Consider the following 24742-nt stretch of genomic DNA (forward strand, 5'->3'; position numbering starts at 1 on the left):
ATATTGGATTGTATGTGCGTTCACTAGAACATTGTCCGTTACAGGATTAACTGGTAAGAGAAGATTCTGTTGGGAGAGAACACAACCTTTCCCTGGCAAAATAAACAAAAAAATCGGGGCTGTAAATTTTGTTCTGGTTCGGCTGTTAAAAAGACATCGTAAAAAAGTCACGTATTCTTTGCTTCAGTTAACTTCATAATCGCCCCCCTCCCCTTTGCAGGGATCAGTTCAAACTCTTCCTCAACTTGCATTGTAATCCACTCTGAAAAGGTAAACACACAACTTGCGATCTGTTTGCATGGAATGTGTATCCTAGGACACGTGCCGCACTCGATAATCAATCTGGTTTGGATCCCACTTCAAACTGTATATTTAATCCCGCTTAGCTCATCAGCATAAAATGAACTAAAAACAAGCTTTACGAAACTTGCGTATTTTCAGATTAATTGACAATTTATTGTAGGTTTCAGGAGTATTCTGGAGGTCAAACACTCGCTCCGCGAAAACTTTTCCTCTCGTATTCCTACATTGAGCGTTTTTTTTTTATTCCTTCGCACTGGATGAGTCAGTGCAGTTACCGGCAAGTGAGAGCTTTCCAGACGCTAGACTAAACACTGGTGCCAGCTGCAGCGTAAACACAATGAGACCGGCTGGAAGTTAGAGCAGCAGGTGGCAGAAGGGAAATCATCCGCATTTTAAAGATAACGCAGTTGTCGAAGATCGAACTTTTATCAGCAGTGTGAAAAAAATGATCCTTGTATTACCTTTTACGATGCAACAAACAATAATAACGGGCAATATTTCCTATCCAGACAGCTGCATTCAAACAAGAAAGAGGGACCTGAATTCTGCAATTATCGCATTACCATGCACACCAGTGGCGGATAATGAGCTGTTGTAGGAGAAGGAAGGTGGTCACTTTTCTTTTACTTATCATGCGGTTTTTGTTCGTTTTGAAGAAGGTATTCAGAACTGTTTGCTTTTTTTTTTAGACGCCAAAGGAAAGGAGCCAGTGTGCGCATACGAGCAAAGAAAATTGTGGCCGAAACAATTAGCAACGGACCCCCCCCCTCCCCCCGTTTGCTGATAGCAAAAGGGGAGAAGTCACGCAGACAACAAAACACTGTTTTGGCAAATTTTATGACCGGCACAGTTGGGAAACGTATGAAACGGGAAACTGGAGTTGCAACATACTTAAGATCGACGTCAACTTTTGCGGGAAACCTAGATGACAACGCATTAAGCGGGTTGACGATCTTTAGTTGGCCTATGCGGCTTTGATTATCTGTAACAGTTTCCCTTTTTTTAATGAAGTTCTACAGGGCACAAAGAACATGCTTTTAATGAAAGTGGTTACCGGAAGTTGTCGGCTACCAGGCCAAAAGTTGCTCGCTCACGGGAAATTGCTGTATCTCGAGCTCAGAGCTAGACAGATGGGTGAGACTTCCAGGTGCCACGCGTCTTGTATTTTGGAACATTCGTGCGATCTTATCTCGCATTTCTCATCTAGCACTGGTGAATATTTCCAAGGTGGCGCATTCAGCGCCACCTTGTAATGGCAATGTCCAGCGGGCATTTCGGGCTACTTCCCTCGAGTTGTCAGCAGCTCTTAGGACAAGGAAACATGTCAAGGTCAAGTTAAAGTAACGTCCAAGCTCTCTCCACATTCGATCTTGTAAGGGTCTTGTAAACAACTTCGTATTAAAAATTATCCGTATTTCGATTTATCCGTACTGAAATACATTATAAATCCTATCTTATCGGCTGGGGAATGGGAAGAACTTTGGATTAAAGGATACTTCGTATTAACCAATATCGTATTAACGAGGTTTTCCTGTATATAAAGTGACATTTGGGTTTTAAAATTGTGAATATAATTCTAAATTTGATTTAAATACTGCACTTATTATACAAAATAAACATATTCCTTCTAATAGCACATTTTATATAGTTCAAGAGTATTAAGTTTATTCCTGTATGAAAGGGTCCATTTTTGCTTCTGAAATATTCCATGAATTGCATAACTTGCAGGATAATTCAGACTTCAGAAGGTGTCATGTTGGTAAATATGCCCTAAAATTCATGTTTAACAATCTATTTCGCATTTTGCGGTTCTTTTCGTATCATTTCGTGACAAGACAGGGTAAAAAATGCACCTCTTACCTTTCAGAAACATGAAAAATTAACATTACAGTGTGTTGTTTAACATTTCGTGTTTTCGTCAAGAACAAAATATGCATGCCTCTCAGTTCTTCTATGAAAAGTTAGCTGGAGAAAGTATATCCACAAGGAATCTGCACATGAAAGGAGAACCAAAGACCGCATTTGGGAGAATTTTGTACAAAGAGCAACAAGATTATGCAACAACAAAGCAAGCTTTGACAGAGAAATGAAGTGGATAATAGAGGCCACACAGGAAAATGGATACAAAGCAGGGGATATAATTCATATCATAAGAACAGAGAAGAAAATTAAAAAATAGAGAAACAATAAGGAAAAAGCAGATGACAATAAGGATGCACAGGAAGAGAAAAAGTATGTGAGTGTGCCATTCAGACGAGAGATGGAGAAAAAGATAAGAAACCTCTATGCAAAGTATGTACTAAGAGCAGCTTTCAGACCACCAAAGAGCATCGAGAAATGGTTTATCCCATCCGCATACCATTTAAATGCCAAATTTTTTGCCATGAAATACCATTTAAATTTTGGCTATCTCCCGTGAAGGTTGTACAGCAAGACAAGATGTCAAATATTGTGAAAACTATCCAAGCAATTTACGTAAAAATTTTATATATTGAAGTGGAAGTACAGTAATAAGTATGCACATATGCAGTTTACGTGAAACATAAATAGAAACTCACCTAATAATTTTGATCACACACAATCTTTGCATTCCATTTCCATTCCTCAAACTTTTATTTTTTTCCTGCCACAGCCACAGCCACCTCTTCCTCACTTTCACTACATTCTTCAATTTCACTAACACAAAATGAACCCCCGTGTTCATCTCCACTTCCAAAATCCACATTTTCCTCTTCATCGCTATCAAAAAGCAACTTTTCAATCGCAGAATCTTCTACAACATTCTTACGCAACATGTTTGCAAGACGTAACAAATGAAGGTTTGTTTACGTGAGAAATTACTGAACAAAACATGCTTGAAATGGTATGAAAAACTTAGCAGCACAAACATACACGTCATAGATTTGAAAGATCATACAACCTCTGCCATCTATTGAATGAAAAAGAAAGTACGTGATAAAAAACGGGAACCCGTCGATTCGACAACTAGGTACGGCAAGCGAACGTCCTGACAGGCCATCTATTCGACGACAACGTATGCAGATCGGTTAATGAATGCAAAGGAGAGAAGGAGAGTGATGAATTGGCAACGGAAGATGTATATGAAGTAGAATGTGGTGGATGTAGAAGCAAATACATAGGAGAGACAGGAAGAAGCACCAACAAGAGAATTAAAAAACACAGAAGTGACATTAAAGAGGAAGATCCAAGAACAGCATTGAGTGAGCATATGTTGAAATATGGGCACAAGATGAAGCAGGTACAAATGAAAGAAAAGAGGGAAAATAAAATAGAGAGAAAAGTGGCAGAAACAAAGCACATATGCATAAACAGGGGAGAGAGAATAAACAAGAACGAAGGGGAAATTGAAATGAAAGGGGTGGAACTGATAAAAAAGCATATGGAAAGTAAGTTGGTTAAGTTACCTGAGCTACCTTCAATTTTCTGCACAAAAATGCAAGATTGCCAGATGAGTTAAAGGAGAAAGGGAAGGTCAGTGCCACCAGGAGGAGGAGGGGAGGGAAGACAAGAAGAGTAGGTTACAGGATGGAGGGGAGGGGGAGAAACAGGCAGCTGTAACACCTGCAAGGAAAAACCATTCTAACTAGGAAGTAGGGATGTGATGAAGCTGAAAATTTACCGATGACGATGTACTCGCCGATAATTTTTGGAACCGATGCTGATACATAACATAAATGGGATGTTATTTCCAGCATGACAAAAATAAATTTGCTATGTACATTTCTATGAAGACTTAGGTGGGCAGGCCATGTGGCACAAATGGGAGAGGAAAGAGGAGTTTACAGGATTCTTGTTGGGAAACCTGATGGTAAGAGACCTGTAGGAAGGCCAAGACGAAGATGGAGGGACAACTTTGGGATGGACCTAAAGGAAATTGGTAGGGATGGAAAAGAATATATAGATCTTGCTCAAGATAGGGACAGATGGAAGGCCTGTGTTGCTGCAGCCATGAACCTTCGAGTTTAAGAAGGCTAGAGAGTTAGTTAGTTATGTACATTTCTATTGCATATCATATGTATATACATATATATTCTCAAGAGATGCAAATGTACATTTCCATCTAAATAAAAATGGTTATGTGAACCTTTAAGAAGAACATAGATTCTCAAGAGAATTAACATTAGTGCGCAAGCAGTTCTTTGAAATGCAAAATGAATTCCTGTTCTTAATGTTGTAAATTTAATGCTGGCAGATTCAACTTCAGAAACATGTATTTTTTAAGCACTTCTGGAAGTAACCTCCTTCTCTTATCGCAAATCTGTCCAGCAACACTGAATACTGATTCAGCAGGTATGCCCAAGTATTTTCTAACCACTTGCTTCAGGTTTGGACACTCATTTTTGAATTTCCAATACAACAGCGGATCCTGGTCACGTGGACTAGTTGGTTCAGCAATGTACTGTTTTATTTCTGATTTTGAGGTAGGTTGATCCTCTGAATGAGAGTTTGCAATAATTTTATTACAAAAAATCTACAATGATGAAGAATCATAACCTAATTTTCAATAAATCTTACAAAATTTAAATATAAAACGTACTAGAAGGTAAACTCTAGTATTACCTGTATTCATATTTAGTGCTCGTGCGACTTACTCACGTTGAATAAGTTAGTATGCAATAAAATGTAGATACTTAAAGGTACTTACGTTAGTGAGTATTGATTTTAACGAAAACTACATTTCAGGATTCCACTGATCCCTTCATCAGGTTACCAAACTAGGTCAGTGTAACTACACCTTAGTCGCGTGAAAAGGAATAGAAAGGAACATTTAGTCATCTGACCCCATGTACATAAAACTGCCATGTTCCCAACTGTAAAACACTGATCTAAAAAGCCATTTGAGCACAAGGCTTGACACACACACACGTTAAAAGCCCCACTTAGATGCGCACGTTGGAGAGTTGTGCAACGAACTGGAATGGTCTCTCGTAGAATGCCGAAAGTCCTTCGGTTGATGTCACCGCCCTCTACCTTTCTTCTTCTGTATTCGGTGAGCTATGTCATATCAAGTTCGAATTCTTTAATCTCTTGGGCCACGCTAATCACGGTCAGAGTGGCCCGGAAACAGATTTTTTCTTTAGTTGATCCCCATCGCTTAAACATCTTGATCCACAGGTCGACGACGTTCCCATCTTCTCTGTTTAGCTTATTACTCCTATCTTTGCAGATAGATGCCGCTTCGTAAACATTCCGACTTACCTGTTTGTTGTCAATCCTAATAATCTCTCGTTTCTCCTAAAAAACATAATACAGTAATACCTCGTTAATCCAGACTTCGCTTAATCCGGACAGGCAAAAGGCCCCCCCCCCAAAAAAAAAGCAGAATGCAAGGTTTTAAATGTGGCTAGAAGTCAACAAGAGAACTTCCCAATGAAAAGGCAGTCAACCACGGATGAAATTCTGTTTCCCACAGACTTTGTACTGTACTGTATAGTGTATTTAGGCCCCTTCCCTTTAAATACATGTGTGTTGTTGCTATAAATGGAGTTTTAATGCCTCTCTACTGTTCTTTTAGGTCATTTCAGTTAATCTGGACTTTTCGTTAAACCGCTCAACTTATCCCCCATTAGTCCAGATTAACAAGGTTTTACTGTATCTAAAATGAAAATAAAATAAATTGCATTCAGAACATTTCACGAAGAAAAATTAATATTATTGTTGCTTTTTTATAGATTTAGTTTTTGTAAATTACATGAGAAAGAGATATGTAATTATACCATAAAGAATTGTCATTTAGTAAAGTACAGCTCCAAATGTAACCTGTTGTAAATTGTTAATGACAAATTTGCCTTTGTGGCAAATCACATTGAGTGATCGATCAACTCACAATCTTGTCACTGGATTTCCATGTTCAAGTTCAGGCTTGGTTGTAATTTCATAAATTTCATCTAATTATTATTCATTCTTGTCATTGAAACTAACTTAAATAGGCAGAAGGCAGTTTAAAATAAGAACATTACTATATTATAAGATGATATATTTTTTTTAATGTTCAAAATTTTGACCTTATTTTTATATACCATATTTCACCGCATAATTGTTGTCACTGCATAATGGTTGCATTGTCATGTCAGATAATGTAAACAATGATACCGGCGCAGAATCTTCAGACACAGAAGTTTAAATTTTTTAAGTTCGTACTTTGCAACAGTGTAGTAAACTTTCTTAGTGTAATGTTTCGACTATAATACACAAATCAATAACAACTAAAGTGTTAACTTTTTTTTCAGACCAGGAAAATGTTTGCTAAACTGTCACGAAGAAATGATGAGTGTCGATTTGGACTATTCAGTTTTAATGTTTATTCAAGAGTATTCTGTGCATTCTAATATTGCACGAAAGACGGTTTAGTAATAAATGATATTTAATTACTGGTAATATTGACACATTTTATTTTAAATGTTTCATGTAATGGTTGCACAACACTTCTCTGTAAAAAAAAAAAAAAAAAAAGCATTATTATTCTGTAAAATACGATGACCTAGCAATGTGTGTATTCAAGTACAAGGAGACATAAGTGTACATGAGCCTCAATACAAGCAGTAATGAAAACCCTTTTGCTTTACAGATCCACTGCAAATGCTGCTGAGAGAAGTCATTTGGAAGATGAACGTGAGATATCCTTAAGTTCCTACTTCATCAAGAGAACATGTCCTATTGGGTCACTTACTGTTGACAGTTGTGAAAAGGTTAGGTTACAAATGTAGAGTTAGATCATGTTAATGTAGCTAAGCCAATAGCTATTTTGGTTATTCCTTCCCATAGTTATGCTAGAATATTGTACCAGTTATGATTGTCAAAATATAGGTATCTGGTTTCAACTACCAGCATGTTGCCTTAAAATATCCAAAGATGTACTAGATAATCAGTTTTTGCTACAAATATTGATGCAAAATTAATGAAAATTATGCATTTCACATTACCTACACAAAAGTAGATTGAAATTAAATCATTGCTAGAGGCCACATAATTTTGGTAACTAAAAAAGCAAAATTTCTGTACAAAAACAATTTCGGGTTCAAAAGCGGTAAATAAAATAAAATTTCAGTGTTATAGCGGTGAAAATTCGGATGAAAAGTGGTATGTAAAAATACATTTTGGTTTTAAAATTGTGAATATAATCTTAAATTTGATTTGAAAACTACACTTATTACACAAAATTAACATTTCACTTCTAATAGCACATTTATGTAGTTGTCAGGGTATTAAGTTTATTTCTGTGTAAAGGAGCCCATTTTTGCTTCTCCGATATTAACAGTGGAATTAATAACTTTTTTGTGAATTTCATAACTCAGGATAATTCAGACCTCAGAAGGTGTCGCAGCGGTAAATAAACCCTAAATTTCGTGTTTGAGTTTATTTCGCATTTTGCAGTCCATTTCGCAATATTTTGTGACAAAACATGGTACAGTCCCTTGCAAATTAATCGGAACAAGCTCCTTTTTTGTTTGAATTGTCAGCACTTGCCCAGTAGGTGGCAGCAATGTACATGCAGTGGCTTTATTTATCTCCCGCGTTTTCTGTGCATTAACTTGAGCATTGTTAACACGGTCAGGCATCTCATGCGTTGATCCTTTGCGTTTGTGTACATACAGTTGGGAGCTGAGAAGACTGCCAGCGCGGGGTGAGGTTCGGGGGTGAACGGGGAGGGAAGCTTCGACTTGGTGTTCAATTTTTCAGTGTTGCCAGACATGCAGAAGTCCCTGTAGGAAAGGGTGAGAATCTGATAATGGAATTGGGACTTACAGTGTGAGGTGCAGTCTGGCGTTCGGAAAAGTTCGGAACCATTTGTGAACCTCCACGGGACATCTCAAGGATCAGCAACGGCATAGGAATTCACACTTCTTCCGTGTTTTCGGAAATAAATTTGTTTTAAAAATCGAATGAATGTTCTGGCGTGTGTGTATAAGTAAATGTATATGTATAGAGCAGACTATATCTAGTAAACTGGGTCGCTGAAGGATAACTATCAATAGAATTAACATGCAACGAAAAGCGGGAAAGCCAGCTCGGGGGTTGAGCAAAGGTTTATTCAGGATTTTTTTTTTTATTTGAGGGGTGTAAGTTTGTGTTTGTGTGTGAAAAGATATACTTAGAGCCAAAATGACCATAAATTTGTCCTTTTAAAAAAATTGTGTGGGGTGTTAGGGCGTAGTTGGTGGATAAATCAATGGGGCCGAGACATTACAACTTCATGTTCCATAATCCGAAAGTTGCAGAAAAGCGATGCTACATACCAAAATGTAAATACAAACGAGGGAGAAAATGTACTACCCTGCATAAGTTAAAATTAATTGATCCATGTCCAGGAAAGAAGCATTAACAAGAGCTAGGAAATACACAAAAAGCACGCACACACCCTTACTTTCTTAGTCACGTTGGAAGCAGATTGCTTTGATTTGTGAAGTTTTATTCCATTATTAGTATTGCTTTCACATGTTACTATGTAATATGATCCATTCATTTGCAATGCGTTTTCGTACCATGCCTTTTTTATTTATGCCGCTGCCACCCTGAAAGGAAGACGAGCTGGCTGCACACGGCGACAACAGGCAGGTCAGTTTCGCATTCCTCAGCCTCGCAGTCTTCTCAGCTCCCAACTGTATCTATGCATTTGTAAGTGTATTTTGTTCCATATAATCAGTAGGCTAATTGTGGCAGAGGTGTCAGTGAGATTCTGCCAATGGATACGACACCTAGGAAATGTTTTGCGATTGTGACTTTATCGCAAAATATGTCTATGACGCAAAGGGAGGTAGCTGAAAAATTCTCTGTTGGTGTAGCTACCGTAAATAATTATCAAGCAGTACAGACAAACTGGTTCCATTTCACCTAATAAAAAGGGGCAATGTGGGAGGAAGAAGAAGACATCGGCATATGATGACCGATTTCTTCTCAGGAAAAGTAAACAAAACCCGGCTCTAACTGCAGTGGAATTGACACTGGAATTGAGGGACAAAGGAGTGCATTTGGACATTTCAAATGTGACTGCTTACATCAAATTGTTACTTAGTTTAAGTCCATTGTTCTCACGATCATTTTAGTATGCAATCGCCAACTGGAACTGTAACTTGCTGCTGCATGTTCAGCGTCATCTTGGTTAATGACGTAAGCTCAGGCACATGACTCTTTATCTGAAATGAAAAAAATGAAGTTTGAAGTTTAATATACCATTCACCATTTCCCTCTACATTGTACAGTAACACACTAGATTTATTTCAAACGTGTAGTCATGTTTCAGACTCACCCTGTGTAATGCGAGAAAATGTAAAATTGGGGTCTCACTATCTCTATACTTAGACCTTGAAAGAATTGTTTGTTGCTAGACTTTTTTATGCAGGATTGTCTATGAAAGGTGGGACAAGAGCACTCAAACATTCCCAGAAGGTAAAGTGCTCCCCTGTGCTTAGCACCATGCCATGAAGGTGTATAGGGGCTGTAGGGTCAGGGCCCTACACTTTCTTGATCACGGCCTAAGGTGGGGGTGATGTGATCAGCACCACGACCCTGGCTGCCTTTACCCCCTAGAGTTTCCTCCAGGTATCCACTTTATACGATGCCGGGTGGGCGCCGGAGCCACTTGAACAGGTTGAAAAGGTCCCGGTTCTCCCCTGCTGGGGATCAAACCCTGGTCTCTCGCATGGTAGTCAGACACCCTAATGACGGAGCTACCATGGCTAACATTCCCAGAAGGGACACTTGGATTTCCATTATTCCATGCTTGTGCACATACATTTTGGTTTTTGCATTTATTTGAATCCTTGCAAGCCTGTGAATTGTTATTTTAAGTCCACTTTATGCCCAGAAAGGCTAATCGAGACTGGACCTACAGTTTAAAGTGGGATGCGATACCTCCACTGGGTATCAAACCCAGGACACCTTGATTACAAGGCGACGATGCTACCGTTGCACCGGGCCAAGGGATGCCATTGCCCCCCCCCCTAACCCCCCGGAATATAAATGTCAGCATCATATATTTCACATAGATACAGTGGATTCTTTTTTTTTTAATTTGAACTCCAAAGGGACACAAAAAATCTTGAATTATCTAAAATTCAAATTAACAAAACCTTAGTTTTTCTTGTATGTACGCATTGCTTGCATTGTATTTAGGTCTAGGAATTAATTTGTGCGGTTGTTACGCACACATTGAAGCTGTAGTTCAAACACAAAATACATAAATACCTTAAGAAAAATATTGTCCATCGCGAGCCACCACTTTCGCCCATCTGTCAGGCAAGTTACGGATTCCGTGGCAAAAGAAGTCCTCATCCTTTGAAGCGATCCAGTCAGAGACCCATTTTTTGATATCTTCTGAAGAAGTGAACCGGTGTCCATTCAAATCGTTATTCATGCAATCGAACAAGTAGTAGTCCGAAGGAGCAACATCTGGTGAATACGGCGGGTGGGGTAAAACTTCCCATTCGACATTTTCTAAATAGGTTTTGACCGGTTTTGTGACATGTGGGCGAGCGTTATCATGTTGAAAAATAAGTTTATCATGTCTGTTCTCCCATTCTAGTCGTTTCCTGGCCAGAGCTTGCTTCAAACGCATTAATTGTCGTCGATAACGTTCTCCGTTAATAGTTTCACTGGTAATGGATCCACTTCTCATCGCCAGTAACAATGCGATGCAAAAACCCCTTTCTTTTCTGTCTTTGAAGCAGCAATTCGCAAATGGTTTTTCATCTTTCAACGTCTCTGTCTTTCAATTCATGTGGAACCCAATGTGACATCTTTTGAATCATTCCCATGGCTTTGAGGCATTTAGAAACTGTTGTTTGATCAACGCCTAATGCTTCTGCAAGTTCTTCCTGCGTTTGACACGAATCCTGATCGAGCAATGCTCTCAATTCTTCGTCTTCAAATTTTTTTGGCTGTCCAGGTCGCTCTTGGTCTTCCAGGCCGAAATCACCACTTCTAAACCGTGCAAACCACTTCTGACAAGTTCGCTCAGCTAGCGCATGGTCACCATACACTTCCACCAAAATACGATGACTTTCAGTAGCACTTTTCTGCATGTTAAAGTAATGAAGCAGAACACCCCGCAAAAACACTTTATCTGGCACGAACTGCGCCATGTTCAGTTGACTACAAAATGCTGTTGTTGATGCGTCAATCAACTGCCCTATACTACGAACGATGCGTGCTGACAGGAGTTTTCAACGCATGTGTGGCTACACGGAACTGTGGGACGATACGCTCGTTACGCCATCTCTTGTCCAGGCGCACGAATTAATTCCTAGACCAAATAGAATTATTTTCCTGTAGTTTACAGTTATTACAAGCATAAGAAAATAGTTTTTTGTTGTGACGTTTCAGGAGAACACACGCTTCCTTCATCAGACATTAAGTTGTTATATTACAATAATGTAACATTGACAAAACCCATTATATAATGGATCATTTTTGTTTAAAAAATTGCTAACCATTGTTATAACTGTATCTTTAGTCAAAATGAAAAAAAAAGTCTGATGAAGGGAGCGTGTGTTCTCCTGAAACGTCACAACGAAAAACTGTTTTCTTATGCTTGTAATAACCGTAAACTACAGGAAAATAACAAAACATTGCATTATTAAATTAAATCAGTCAAACAAAAGTAATGTACTACAGTAGAAACAACAATTATCAACATGCAGTGGATACTACAGTAAAATTTGCTGTATGTTGTGTGTATTCCTCTCACAATAGTAATTAAACTACCAGTAAATGGGAAATGCATTTCAGTAAGTACACTGTATTAATACACAAAATCAGATACATGTGTAACAACATGAGCTACCTGTTCTCACTTGAAGTTCGTGATTTAAGTTTTTTAACTACTAAAGTTTGCTCAAGATTCGACATTGCGAATATGGTACCCTGACTAATCGCAAATGACTAACTGAGGGCAGCGTGGGTTCAAGGATGAACACCTGCACTCGCATGGAGTAGGCAATTGCATGTTATTGAGAAGAGGGTGGATACTGCAGAGCAGAAAACAAACTTTCTCTTCCCTACGGCTGTGTCTGGATAGCTGCCTTTAAAAAAATTCAAATTACATACAAATTTTTAACATTGGTTTCAATAGGAATTTCAAGGCGAAGAAGCTTTTGTTGGATTTACTGAGTAATTCTAACTATCCAAGTTATAGCTAAAAAGAATCCACTGTACTTCAATTTTATGCAGTATTTTTGGAGGGTGTGGTAATGGGACGCAATGCTATGTTTGCCTTACCCCTTGGTAAAATCATGCAGATGGCCTTGCTTTCTGTGATTTTTTGTGTGTTTGTGCTCAGCTCCAAATGAAATAATGTTGCAGGCTTACCTACTTCCAAGAGCATACATGTAAAGGCTGCAATTTCTGTGAAATACAGTGTGTCCGAGAAGTTCCCGTACCCCTAGATTATGTTACGTAGCACATATTAACCCTAGGTATATGAGACACATTTATTACAATATTTATTTGCATTATAACATACTTGGGAACTTTAAATTACAAAGGCTGTCGCAGAGAAGGTGAGACTAATTCCTGTATAGGAAAACAGCGACCTCCATTGGCTAGCAAATGTACTAGGGTGAAAATTTGGTTCGCTGCCGATTGAGACCAAAATGAGCGCAGTAGGTCAAAAAGTCGTGACTACGTAGCAGTTAAAAGACAAGCTTGTACATGGACCCCTCCAAGAATCATTAAAATGAAACAAAAAAATTACAAACCACAAAATGTTGATTCAGAATCAGCCATATCGAGTAGATACGCTCCTGCCACTTTGTGAATATCTTTGAAAATTCGTTGTCAGATAGCGAACTGAAGAAAACTTGCGCTGCGTGATCACTTCTTTGTTCGTCATGAAATGACAACCATGTAAAGCAGCCTTTAAAAATGGAAATAGGAAAAAGTCGCAGGGTGCAAGGTCCAGGCTGTATGCTGGATGTGGGAAAATTTCTATTTTTCTCTTCGTCGCGTAATCCTGAAAAGCCCGCGCAGTATGCGGGCGTGCGTTATCGTGGTGCAATATGAAGGAGTTCTTCAAATGCAGCCTCTTTTTTGCTACTTGCTGGCTCAGAGTCTCAATGACTCCTTGGTAATACTGTGGCTCTACTCAGTCTGTCTTGATCGGCATTTGCCTGTTGAAATATTGCATATTTTTCCGCAGCACTTTTTCCTAAACGCGAACAAAATTGTATGGCATGTCGCTGTTCATCTTGAATACTCATCGCGAAAAGCAATGTTATATACAAAAACCTGGAGGGGTAAACTAAACACGTTTCACTAACGTGGTTTCGCAACATGTGACAACTTGCTACGGAAACAGAATGAGTCATCCTACACGATGCAACTAGTGCCGAAACCATAGGCAGTGTTGCCAAGCCAGGAAAAAATCTGTATCACCTTCTCTGCGACAGCCTTTGTACATTACACTACATCGTTTGCCAAGTGTGTTGTCGTTCCATATTACCTTCAGAGGAGAGATGCCTACCATGAAAAAGAAATCATTCCCATGGAACCAAATACTGGCCAATGTTCCGCGCGATTGGTACAGGATACATGCAAGTAGGGTAAGGGGACGATAATTCTCGGAGATGAATTAAATTTACAATGAGTAACACATAATACGCTAGAAAATATTGTCAGGTGATCATAAATTAATTAAGTATGTCACATGGGAATATTTTTAAAAATGGCTCTTATACTGTGTTATTTTCATATTTTTTCTGAGTTTTAAGTTATTAAATACTGGAATAATTATATTGTGTACCTTTATGTTCCAGCCTGACTTTGGCTTGTCTGCAGACACCCCTGTGAGGACACACAAAACAGGTGCCTTGGTGGACATTACCGTGGTGCATGAAACTAGTCCTGAAATCAATATTTCTGTTCAAGGTAAGATAAATGATCAGTTGTTATATAATACAAAGTTACATAGTGGCTGACTCTTGATCTTGTTACTAAAGGTTCTGGGTTTGAGTATCAACATTGGCATGAGTGTTTTTCGAGAATGTCTCTTCCTTAATTTAATCTAATCTTCACTCATCCATAGAGTAACCAAAAAAAGGCAGAAAAACAATGAAAAATAACTAGAATATAAAAATAAAAAGTTATATATTCCCAATTATTCACCTCCTTGCAAAGTTCTTGATCCTTGTGAATTTACTGCAGTACACTTTTTTGACCTATTAATTTTTTACCAAAATTTGCATTTTTATATTAGTACACTTTTCTGCTGAATGTACTTAAAATTATACCTTCATTGTGCTCAATGCCCAAGACCTAAATTTGTTCTCTGGTGAAGCCACAGTTTTCACGTAACTGTATAAGCGGGGACCTTGATTTTTTGCAAAAGCAGTAACACCAAAAAATGTTAATAGCTGCAAAGAAGTGTTTATATACGTATGTTCAGTGACATGTTCTACATTTAAAATTACAAAATAATACGTATTTGACATAAAATGCAACTTGTTTCTTTTTTGTGATTTTCAAAATTTTGTCCAAAAGAAAACTGATGCATGTTATACATGAAATAATTCCAGCGGCTACATGAAACCAAGGAGAAATGGATGTTTCACCTTCTATGGGAATAAATATGGAGAAACTAGTACTCACTTTATCCGCAAAACTGTTTTTTCTTCTTCATTCTATTAATTTCAGTGGCCACTGCCACCATCCTTGTTGGAACTTGCTGTACTGTTGCTTGGCGTGCATCTTTTGTTTGTAGTTTTCCGGCTGCCGCTAGGTGCACTGTCGTTAACTGTACGTCTGCGTCCATGTCGTCTGCTATTTTGTCTACGAATGTGTGGGCAGTGTGTTTGACTTGTACCTGGCACGCCAAGCAACAGTACAGCAAGTTCCAACGAGGATGGTGGCTGTGGCCACTGAAATTAATAGAACAAAAAAGAAAAAACAGTTTTGCGGATAAAGTGACTACTAGTTTCTCCGTATTTATAAACTACCGCATCTCTCTTTTTCCAATTATGAAAATTCTATGGGAATGTTTTGCATCAATGAGTGAAAGGGTGTGAGATTGAATGTGCACCTATCATCACACAAGAACTGTAACATTGGCATATGAGAAATATTTTACGTCACTGAACCAAGTGGAGAAGTTTTAGCGGAAGTCGAGTGAACAACTACTGTTACATGGGACCCAAATTATCAGTACAATATAAAAAAAAAAAAATCTTTCATAAAATACCTACTGATAATTTATACTACGTGAGTAAGTTTGACCTGCATCAATACGAATACATGGGACCCGTAACATCAGGATTTGTCACACGAGAGATGTCTTGCATGAATGATGAAACGCATGTTATTTTGGCAGGGGTAACCTACCGTCACACTGGCCACCTACCGTCACAGTGGAGCCATACATTGGAAAATCATTGTGAAAAATAACATCCTCAAAATTTATTTCCAACATGTGAAACTGTCATGAACAGGCGTAGGGTGTGCTTAAATAAAAATTGGGATTTCGGGAAAAATTGATTTGAAACCGAAAGATTAAGGAAGGTCACCAGCCATAAGCTATTTTATATGGCTAAATAAGTAATATTACTATGTTAGTGATGATCTAATGTTGAAGATGCAATTTTGCATATACTTATCTGTGTGTGCTTTTTCTTTTGTATTTGCAGATAAAGATGAAGATAAGGAAAATTCTTATATCCCCATATCGAGCATGAATGAGACCAACACGAACGCATTAGGTGATATCTTAGATTCACGAGAGTCCATTTTGAGCCTTACTGCTATCACGAATATTCTGAATGCACACGAAGGAACACCTCGTACCATGGCCGAAAATGTAATGAAGTTTCACAACGAGAAAGAACCTACAAAGAAATCTCGCAGGTCAAGAAATCTCTTGGACGAAATGGACAAGAATGATTCTGGCATGTCGAACAACTCCTTGGGTGACAATTCATCGGAGTTGAGAAGGAGCACTTTCTCGGTTGACAAGTCGCTGATTGAAACGAAAAGTTCCAAAGAAACTGCAGAAAAGGGAAACAGGGTACTCAGAGATGGATCAAACGCATTGAATAAAATGCATTTTGGTTCCGAAGATCTCTTCATTAGACATGGTGGGCTTCGGTCAGTCCAGCATAAAGACTCGCTTAGCAAAGATGTGGAAGCAATTGTTTCCAAACAAAGGCAGAAAAAGATTAGTTTGTCAAGCAATACCGGAATAGATTCTTACACGGTGGACGATACTTTTAGCTCCAATGGGTCTGGTTCAGGTGGTACTTCGAGACTCTACAATAAAAATGATTCAGGTATTGATAGCTCGGGTAAATCTGATTCTATGGTTTCTTACGTTAAGGAACAAGTACTTGCCGGAAACTATAGTGCCCTGGATTTACTGAAAAAGGACCAAAAAGAGCAGGAACCGTCTCAGTTGTCTGTCTGTAGCACAAGTCAGAATTCTGCCGGAAACCAATTGAGCTGGTCGTTCTTGGAAGAGCATATAATACCTTCATTGCAGAAGGAATTCTCAAGCAATGCTGAAAAGGACACTTTCGATCGTGTAAGAAGTGAAGGAACCCTGAATCAAGTTCCAGAAAAGGAATATTCTGAAAGTGCCAATGTTTCATTGGACAGCGTAAAAGATTCTCATGCTGAGAAGTTCCAAAAAGTATCGACTCTAAATGAGCTCCCGTCTCAGTCGGATGCCGGACGAGGTTGCCTTAGCGATCCGGGTGACCTGGTTGCCTATTCAGTTAATTCTGAACCTGCTGTTGATATGAAAACTTCAAGAAGGGTGCAGAGTGAAATGAACTTGCCATTTATTGATGGAAATAAAGGTAAGGTTAAGTTTTTCTGCTGTTTCTGTTAACTTAGTCCATAGCTTATCAAATCTTACGATTAGTTTCCATCTTTAATGTGATAAGAGTGTGCCCCAGTAACCCAATAAAATCCATGTAGGTGACGATGTCTGATAAATTTCAAATTTATGCTTTATCACCTTTACTTTTTAATTTAGCATTAGAATAGCTAAGATGAAAGAAATTAAGTGACAAAAATGCAAAGGGGTTAACTTTGCCTTTTAAAATGAGGCTTTAGCACCACTAGAATTGAATTGTTGTTTTAAGTACACTTTGTGCACAGAAAGACGATTCGGTATTGGACCTACAGTTTAAACTGGGATTCAAACCACTATGTGCCTTCACAGAGTATCGAACCTGGGACCCCTTGATTATAAAGCAATGATGCTACCACTGTGCCATCGGGAAGGGCCCATTAGCAACACTAAAATTACCCTTTTTCTCAAACCTATTTCACGACACTCGTGATGTGAATAGTTGCAACAAAATAGTGTATACTCAAAAGGTAGCCCATAGTTTTATTTTCCAATTTGCATTATACAGTAAAACGTGTCTATCCCGGAACATGATGGTTCCATCACAAAATTTTCCATCATAACAGTTTACCTTCTTACACAGGATTGATTTTAAATACAGTATAGAGCGCTGCAGGAAATAATGGAAAGACAGATTTACATTTCGCATTACTTATAATGTAGAGTACTAATGCATGTACGTACATGAATAAAAGTGCAATACAATCGCAATAAGCATAGCAGAGATTACAATTATGTAACTACACAACATATTGGTACACTTTTTACAGTATTGTAAGAACGTACAGTACGTACTTACGTATCTTTTCGAACCCGGGACCCCTGTCGTCGTAGCGCGATGTGCATAGAGGGAAAGAGAAAGATTGAAAGATGGAGTAAGAGAGGTGAAGAAGATTGAGATAAAAGTGAAGAAGAAAAGAAAGAAACAAAGAGAGATAACAAGCAATATAGAAAGATGACAAAAGAACAGAGGAGAAATAGACAAAGAAAGGTGGATAAAGAGGGTAAGAGATGAAAGAAAGAAACAGAATCATAACAGCTATGACGATCGACAATGTTACCGATAAGCGAGTGGCAACAGAGGCGTGTTCCACTTACAGTATTGCATTGTTTTCTTGCGAGCGAAAAAAATAAAGGAAAAATTTCCATCTTGCTGAGAATAGAAACATCTTGTTGGTCTTTAAATGGTGTTCCGTTTCCGCGTTAAGGAGGTTTCCGCCTTAAGCAGGACATTTTCAGGTATAAAGTGGGGACTCTTTTTCTGTATTTACAGGTTTCCTTCTTATAGAGGTTCCGGGATATGCAGTTTTTACTGTGTATACAGTTTAGATAATATTTACCAGCTTAAATTCTTCTTACTAATACAAGAAATGTATTTTTAGTTGTAAATTATGCAAAAATAATAACTTCAAAATATGCAACAAAATGAAACTATATTTTTTAGCATGTATTGTCGAACAGTTTTCGCTCATAACTTTTTTTCTTCCCAGCTATGTGGATTTCTGTTGAATCAGTCATCAAATGCCATCCACAGTGCACTGGAGTCGGCACAAGTATTGTTGTTCCAATTCGTAACATCAGCGACAAATACTTGCACTGTGAATTCTCAGTAGTGGACATCTTGTGGAATAGACATGATGTATCACTAGATGCTGAGAGCCCAGTTCAGCTGCAGGCTCCATCCAAGTTGATATTACACCCACAGAAGTTGCACGAGGCGAAGGTCAGTATGTGTAAATATTGGACAGAGGCACGTTACAAATATCCTTTATTTGAACTAACTCTTTCTTCCTTCTGTTGCACTCAATATGAACCTGTAGGTTCTAAGATGGTGCGAATAAAGTACAAACTTTGTGTGAAATCCATGGCTTCAGATTTTTTTTTAAGTCGTAAAAGTATTTTAATTTTCAGTATGACACTTCTTAACTCAAAACACTGCACTTCCCAATAAATACTCAACCCTGATCTTGAGTGAACTACATTTTTTTTAAAGCAAAAATAATAAAATGTAATAAACTTAAGTTTAATAATTATTTCAAGTACTAAAGGGCTTCATTTCTATCCTGTAAGTTTTGTAATAGTAATTTGCAAACTGAAAATAGTGGTCCCACGTGTTTCTTTACGTCATGTTTTAATGTTCTTTAATGCTTTATTGTTCTGTTCTGTTTCCTTTAGCACTGTTTATAACTTTGCATTTACCGGGCCCCGTGGTGGAGTGGTTAGCACATTGCACTATGATGCCGGGTTCGAATCCCAGCCTGGGCATGGATGTTTGTGAGTGTCCATTCATTAATTTCATCATATCATCACTCATCCCCATCTTCGCAAATTAGCCAAAAAGTGGCACAAGAAGCAAAGTAAACTATAGCAAATCAATCAATAAATTTGCATTTTTCTATTCCAGGTTTGCACATTGTGAGAGTCTTGCATTAACAAAAGGTTAATTGATATAATTGTGGTAACCAAGGTTTAAACCTAAAGCTCTCATTTTTTCATGTCAGTTCTGTAACCAACTGATCCACCAAATGAACCTCTGGCCACAGTTTTGAAGTCATAGTTCACTTACAGTTGACTCCATAGTACAGTAAAACCTCGTTAATACGGACTAATGCTGGGGATAAGTTGACTGGTTTAACAAAAGTGTGGATTAACTTAAATAACCTAAAAGAACAGTAGAAAGTGCATTAAAACTCCATTTAGAGCAACAAAACACGTTTATTATGATTATTTAAAGGGCATAGCCCTAAATACACTATACAGTACAGTAAAATGTAAAGCAATACGACAATCAATGCGATTGTTGACTTCTAGCCACATTTAGAACCTTGCATTCTGCTTTTTTTTTTTTTTTTTTTTTGGATTAACAAGGTTTTACTGTATATCATTTGGCAACATAACAGATAATTGAAGTTCAGCCATCATAATTCTCTAAAACAATATAATTTTTAATTTGTTACAGATGGTTATACTACCTTATGTGGCTGGAACCTTCTCCCTTCTGCTCGAAGTAGTTGTGTCAACCATTGGAACACTTAAATCCTCTGTTCAAAAGGTTTCGGTGTGCATACAGTGTTTGGCAGAAGCACCACAGGTAATTCTTTTGTAAATTCATTAATATAACCCATGTTGCCTTCCCAAATACTATTGTTTTCTACAATGTTCGTATTTCTTTGGTCATTCCATTAAAAAATAATTTTCCTTGAATGTGCATAGCATCTTTGATTGTGTGTCCTTGTTGAATATAATAGTACCACGTTTTTGAGGGATTAAGGTGAAAAAAACTCCGAATACAAGAAAACGTACGATCCGGGAATATAAAACTAGGTTGTACTGTATATAGTGATGAAGAAATCGGGATAATAAAAGTCGAAATATCAATTTTATTCAAACATCGCTGTGAAGCTCGCCAGTTGAATGCTCATTCACCCCAACTTCTACCGTATGCAGAGCCGAGCAACAAGAATTTTCCAGTCTGCTCTGCACGGTCAGCAAGGCAACGGCCCTCGCCAGCGGTGAGTGCACCTCCACCGTAACTTTCCACCAACACCAAGGGATACCCCAGGTGAACAGTTGGAGGTGCAAGCTCCACCAAGTCACGACAAAATTCCGATGTATAAAAGCCCTGGAGATGGTAAATCAAGCTTTATCTCACTATCGCTCCACATCATCAGCAACTCGATCGACGAGACCATGACATCTGCCAGTTGAGAGATCGCGACATTACGAGGCGGCAATGAGCGTGCAGTACGATTAGCAGTCAAAACTACAGAGAACCAGAAGCCAAAAGCCAGCCTGAGTCCGGAGAATTTGTGCTCCGACGACTAAGCCGCCGAATCCCCAGCCACCTCTTATTGCTGTCAGTATCGAGGCCAGCGATCTCTCCAGCGGGCACCCGTCTCAATCCGACCGACACCAGAAGCCAAGGGCCAGAACATCAAGCAGAGGGGTGAGTAGCGTTCAACGACTAAGTCTCCCAACACCCTTCATCTGCACCATTCAGGGTAGCGGTGGTTCAGCAAAACCCAAACTAAAACCTAACTTATTTAACTGAGCTACGTCCCGGCGTGACTCGAACCCATGCCATACCCGATGTCACGCTACAATAGACATAATTACAACGTTGTAGTCAAGGGTATACAACAGTACACACACATACCTTCTTGCATTTAGTTTATGTAATTTAGGGATTTGTCCAGTGAGGTAATTACGGTTAAGTACTTCTGGTTTCACATAATTGGGAATGTAATGTTGAGAAGTACGAATGCATGATGCACGTCAGCATTTTATCGCCATACTGTTAATTTTATGGAGAACTTTTGTTAGCTTGGTTGGACTCTTTGAAAAGTTCTTGAGTAATATAAGATTTGCCTTTTGTTATTAAAACCAATGTAGAGGCTTGACTTAACATGACTTGAGGTTTCGAAGTATTGAATAAGCCCATGTGAAAGTCGCAACAGTATTCTTGTTTCTGGAAATCATTGGCTGCAAACTACAGAGGCTCTTATCGTTAAAAGTGACAATTGAGGTCTGGTGTATTTCTGCTTTAAACACTGATAGGAGAGAAAAAAAGGAATTATTGCTTTTCTGTTCATTTTTCACTTTTCCATAAGTATTTCTCCAGGCTTTTAACTTTTATTGTAATTAGCAATATTATTAAAGTTATTAACCATATACAAACTGATAATTCACAAAAACAATATCAACAAGAAATAAAATACTGTAATGTGCTATACGGTAGCCTTTATGTTTAAAAGGAATCATTAAAATACAAATTTCATATTGACTACCATGCGAGAGGCCCGGGTTCGATCCCCAGCGGGGGAGAACTGGGATTTTTTCCACCTGTTCAAGCGGCTCTGGTGCCCTCCCAGCATCGTATAAAGTGGGTACCTGGAGGAAACTCGGGGGGTAAAGGTGGCCAGGGTCGTGGTGCTGATCACATCACCCCTACCTTCGGCTATGATCAAGAAAGTGTGAGGCCCTAACCCCACACCCCCTATATGCCTTCATGGCATAGTGCATACCACAGGGAGCACTTTTTTTTTTATTTTAAAAATGCCTTCAGTATTGTAATATGCCTGTTTTATGCCAATTATGGGTAACACTGTTAAGCCTTGTTTCCATGTTTAATTAAACTCACCAACGCTGACCAAGGCAAAATTTATTGTATAAAAAATACACTATTTATATTGAGTTTTATATCAATTATGTATTGTCGTCAGTATTTTACCATGAACGAAATTCTTTTGTGGAAGTTAATTGATTTCATCCATATACTCATATTTACCGGTAATAGAAAAATTATGCAGAGTTGATGGAGACATGGTCTAAATTTTGCATTTCACAAAAATGTGCATATACCCTGTAAAAATTGTTATAACTGTATCTTTAATCAAACTGGAAATTAATGTCTGATGAAGGGAGTGTGTGTTTTGAAACATCATAACAAGAAACTGTGTTTTTATGCTTGTAATAACTGTAGACTACAAGAGAAATTAATTTTGGGACTGCAGCAAGCACTACATAAATTGATCAGAGAATCTTAGATACTATTCTGGAAAGAAACTCAATCTTCATCTTCCTCCCAGTCTTGTATAAGCATGAAGTGACACATGTTGCAACAATGTTGCCAATTCCTGTAAGGAGGTTGTCTTCATATTGGCTGGTGGTTAAATCCTTTGGTTCTGTACAGTTTTTTTGCATCTGTTTTCTGCATTGAATTGTGGCACCGAGGCACAAGTTTGTGGAAATGGTGAAAACATAGCGTTAAGCAAAGGGCATCTGCAGAAAAAAATTCTAAGGGAGTTCAAAATTGAAAAGTTGTGTCCTTAAGTTTGATATATTAACATCATATTCACGTGTCATCATGAGATGGAAGTGTTTGAAAAGAAGAGAGATGAAAGAAGTGGCAGAAAATAAAGAGGGATAGGAAAGAAGTGAAATACGGAAGCATGGAAAATTTATAGAGATGGGGAAGAGACCTATCAGAGAGATAAGTAAGATAGAAAATAGAAACGAAAAGTAAGGACAAGAGAAATGATATGACTAAGCCCGCGAGAGGTTAAGTTTGCAGCAACTTTTCACATATATAGACCCAAAAGTATGCGCAGAATATAGTTCCGCTGCAATACTGCCAATTTTCTCACTGTGTGTGATATGAACATCTCGGCGGTTAAGGCAAGACTGGCACAGGAGATGCTGAGCGGTGTTCTAGCGTGGATTAATATATAACATCTGCTGCAAAGTTAACCTGTCGCGGGGCTTAGATTTTATTCAAATGGTCTTTGGGTAACGTTTAAGATTTTGTGCTTTCGACGCAGTAGCTGTCTTGTTCATGGCAGCCTATTAGTATTACTTTTTTCCCACCTTAGAAAAATTGTAACTGACCAGCTGTAGTTATCCTTGCTCATGCACTCATTGACTTTTCTACCTAAATTTCAGAGTTATCCGTGCTCATGCACTCATTGACTTTTCTACCTAAATTTCAGAGTTATCCGTGCTCATGCACTCATTGACTTTTCTACCTAAATTTCAGATAATGATTCTGGAGTATTCCAGTGTTCTGGACTTCGGATTGTTGCCAGAAGGATGTAGGAAGACACTTCCTCTTACAATAGTAAATCTTGGCGAGTCAACTATTCCTTTACGTCTTACAATTCAGCAGGTAAGGATAGCACCAATTAGAATTCACCTAAGTAATGTGAGGGGTTGTAATTAGTCAATACAAACATTACTTTATTTGGTAAATTTCCCAAGAATTCTACTGGTTCGGTATTTATAGAAATATCCTGTTACTTACTTCTATAATTCTAGTTTCTAGTCCTTGTGAATGTGGATACAAAATTAATGTGCATTGTTTTTCAAATACATTTCTACTTGCATAAACGTACTAAGGATCCCAGCTTATATGTATTCATTATAGTGAGGGGAAGAATAATCAATACTCAATCGCTATTGCAGGGTGGCTACTCACCGGGAAGTCTGGGAATTATGGGTGAATTATTGGCTCCGGGAATTATGCGTGTATTCTGTATGAATTTCTCTCCGTAGACGTGAAAAATTGTGACTTTTATTAATCCAAAATCCATTGAATTTATACATATTTATAAATGCCCTGATTCAAGTTGTTCACAGTTTAGCTTTTATTTCTATGGAGGAATTAAAGAAAAGCTGCGTGACGAATTTAACAGAATTCTCTTGGTTCGTTTACTTTGTTAGTGTCCTTTGCGGAACAATCTATCCAACAGACTGAAGATTTTTATAAGATAAGATATTTTGAAGTTGATTAGGTAAAATTGAGTTTGAAATGCTTATACAATTAACTTCGTAGATTAGTAAATCTTGTGACATTTGCAACTTTTGTTTGTGGATGTATTTTGAGTCTGAATATGTGAAATGGCAACTGTGAACTCACCCTGTATATACACAGTCTATCCAGTAGGAAAGGTGACTGATTTTTTTGCCATGGAACCACCAGTGCCATCTATGGAGAAGTATATGTACTATGTAGCAACACATTTCGACTTTGTTCCGGCAAAGTTGCAAAGCACTATCGTCAACGGTCGACGCATACAGATCTTG

At 38.2% G+C, this 24742-nt stretch overlaps 1 protein-coding gene across 2 annotated transcripts in view; it reads left to right on the forward strand.

The window, feature by feature from the left end:
• The window catches only part of spd-2 (centrosome assembly protein spindle defective 2), a 126937-nt gene that overhangs the window by 61524 nt on the left and 40671 nt on the right, over positions 1 to 24742 (forward strand). For both annotated transcript variants that reach the window (XM_083113022.1, XM_083113021.1), the window contains exons 10-15: positions 6893 to 7013; positions 14076 to 14187; positions 15939 to 17105; positions 18652 to 18884; positions 20121 to 20252; positions 23697 to 23825. In XM_083113022.1, coding sequence (XP_082969148.1) covers positions 6893 to 7013; positions 14076 to 14187; positions 15939 to 17105; positions 18652 to 18884; positions 20121 to 20252; positions 23697 to 23825 — 1894 coding nt within the window. The remainder of the gene's footprint in view (positions 1 to 6892; positions 7014 to 14075; positions 14188 to 15938; positions 17106 to 18651; positions 18885 to 20120; positions 20253 to 23696; positions 23826 to 24742) is intronic.

The sequence above is a fragment of the Lepisma saccharinum genome, chromosome 27 (assembly GCF_977018435.1).
Source record: "Lepisma saccharinum chromosome 27, izLepSacc3.1, whole genome shotgun sequence".
Lineage (NCBI taxonomy): Eukaryota > Metazoa > Arthropoda > Insecta > Zygentoma > Lepismatidae > Lepisma > Lepisma saccharinum.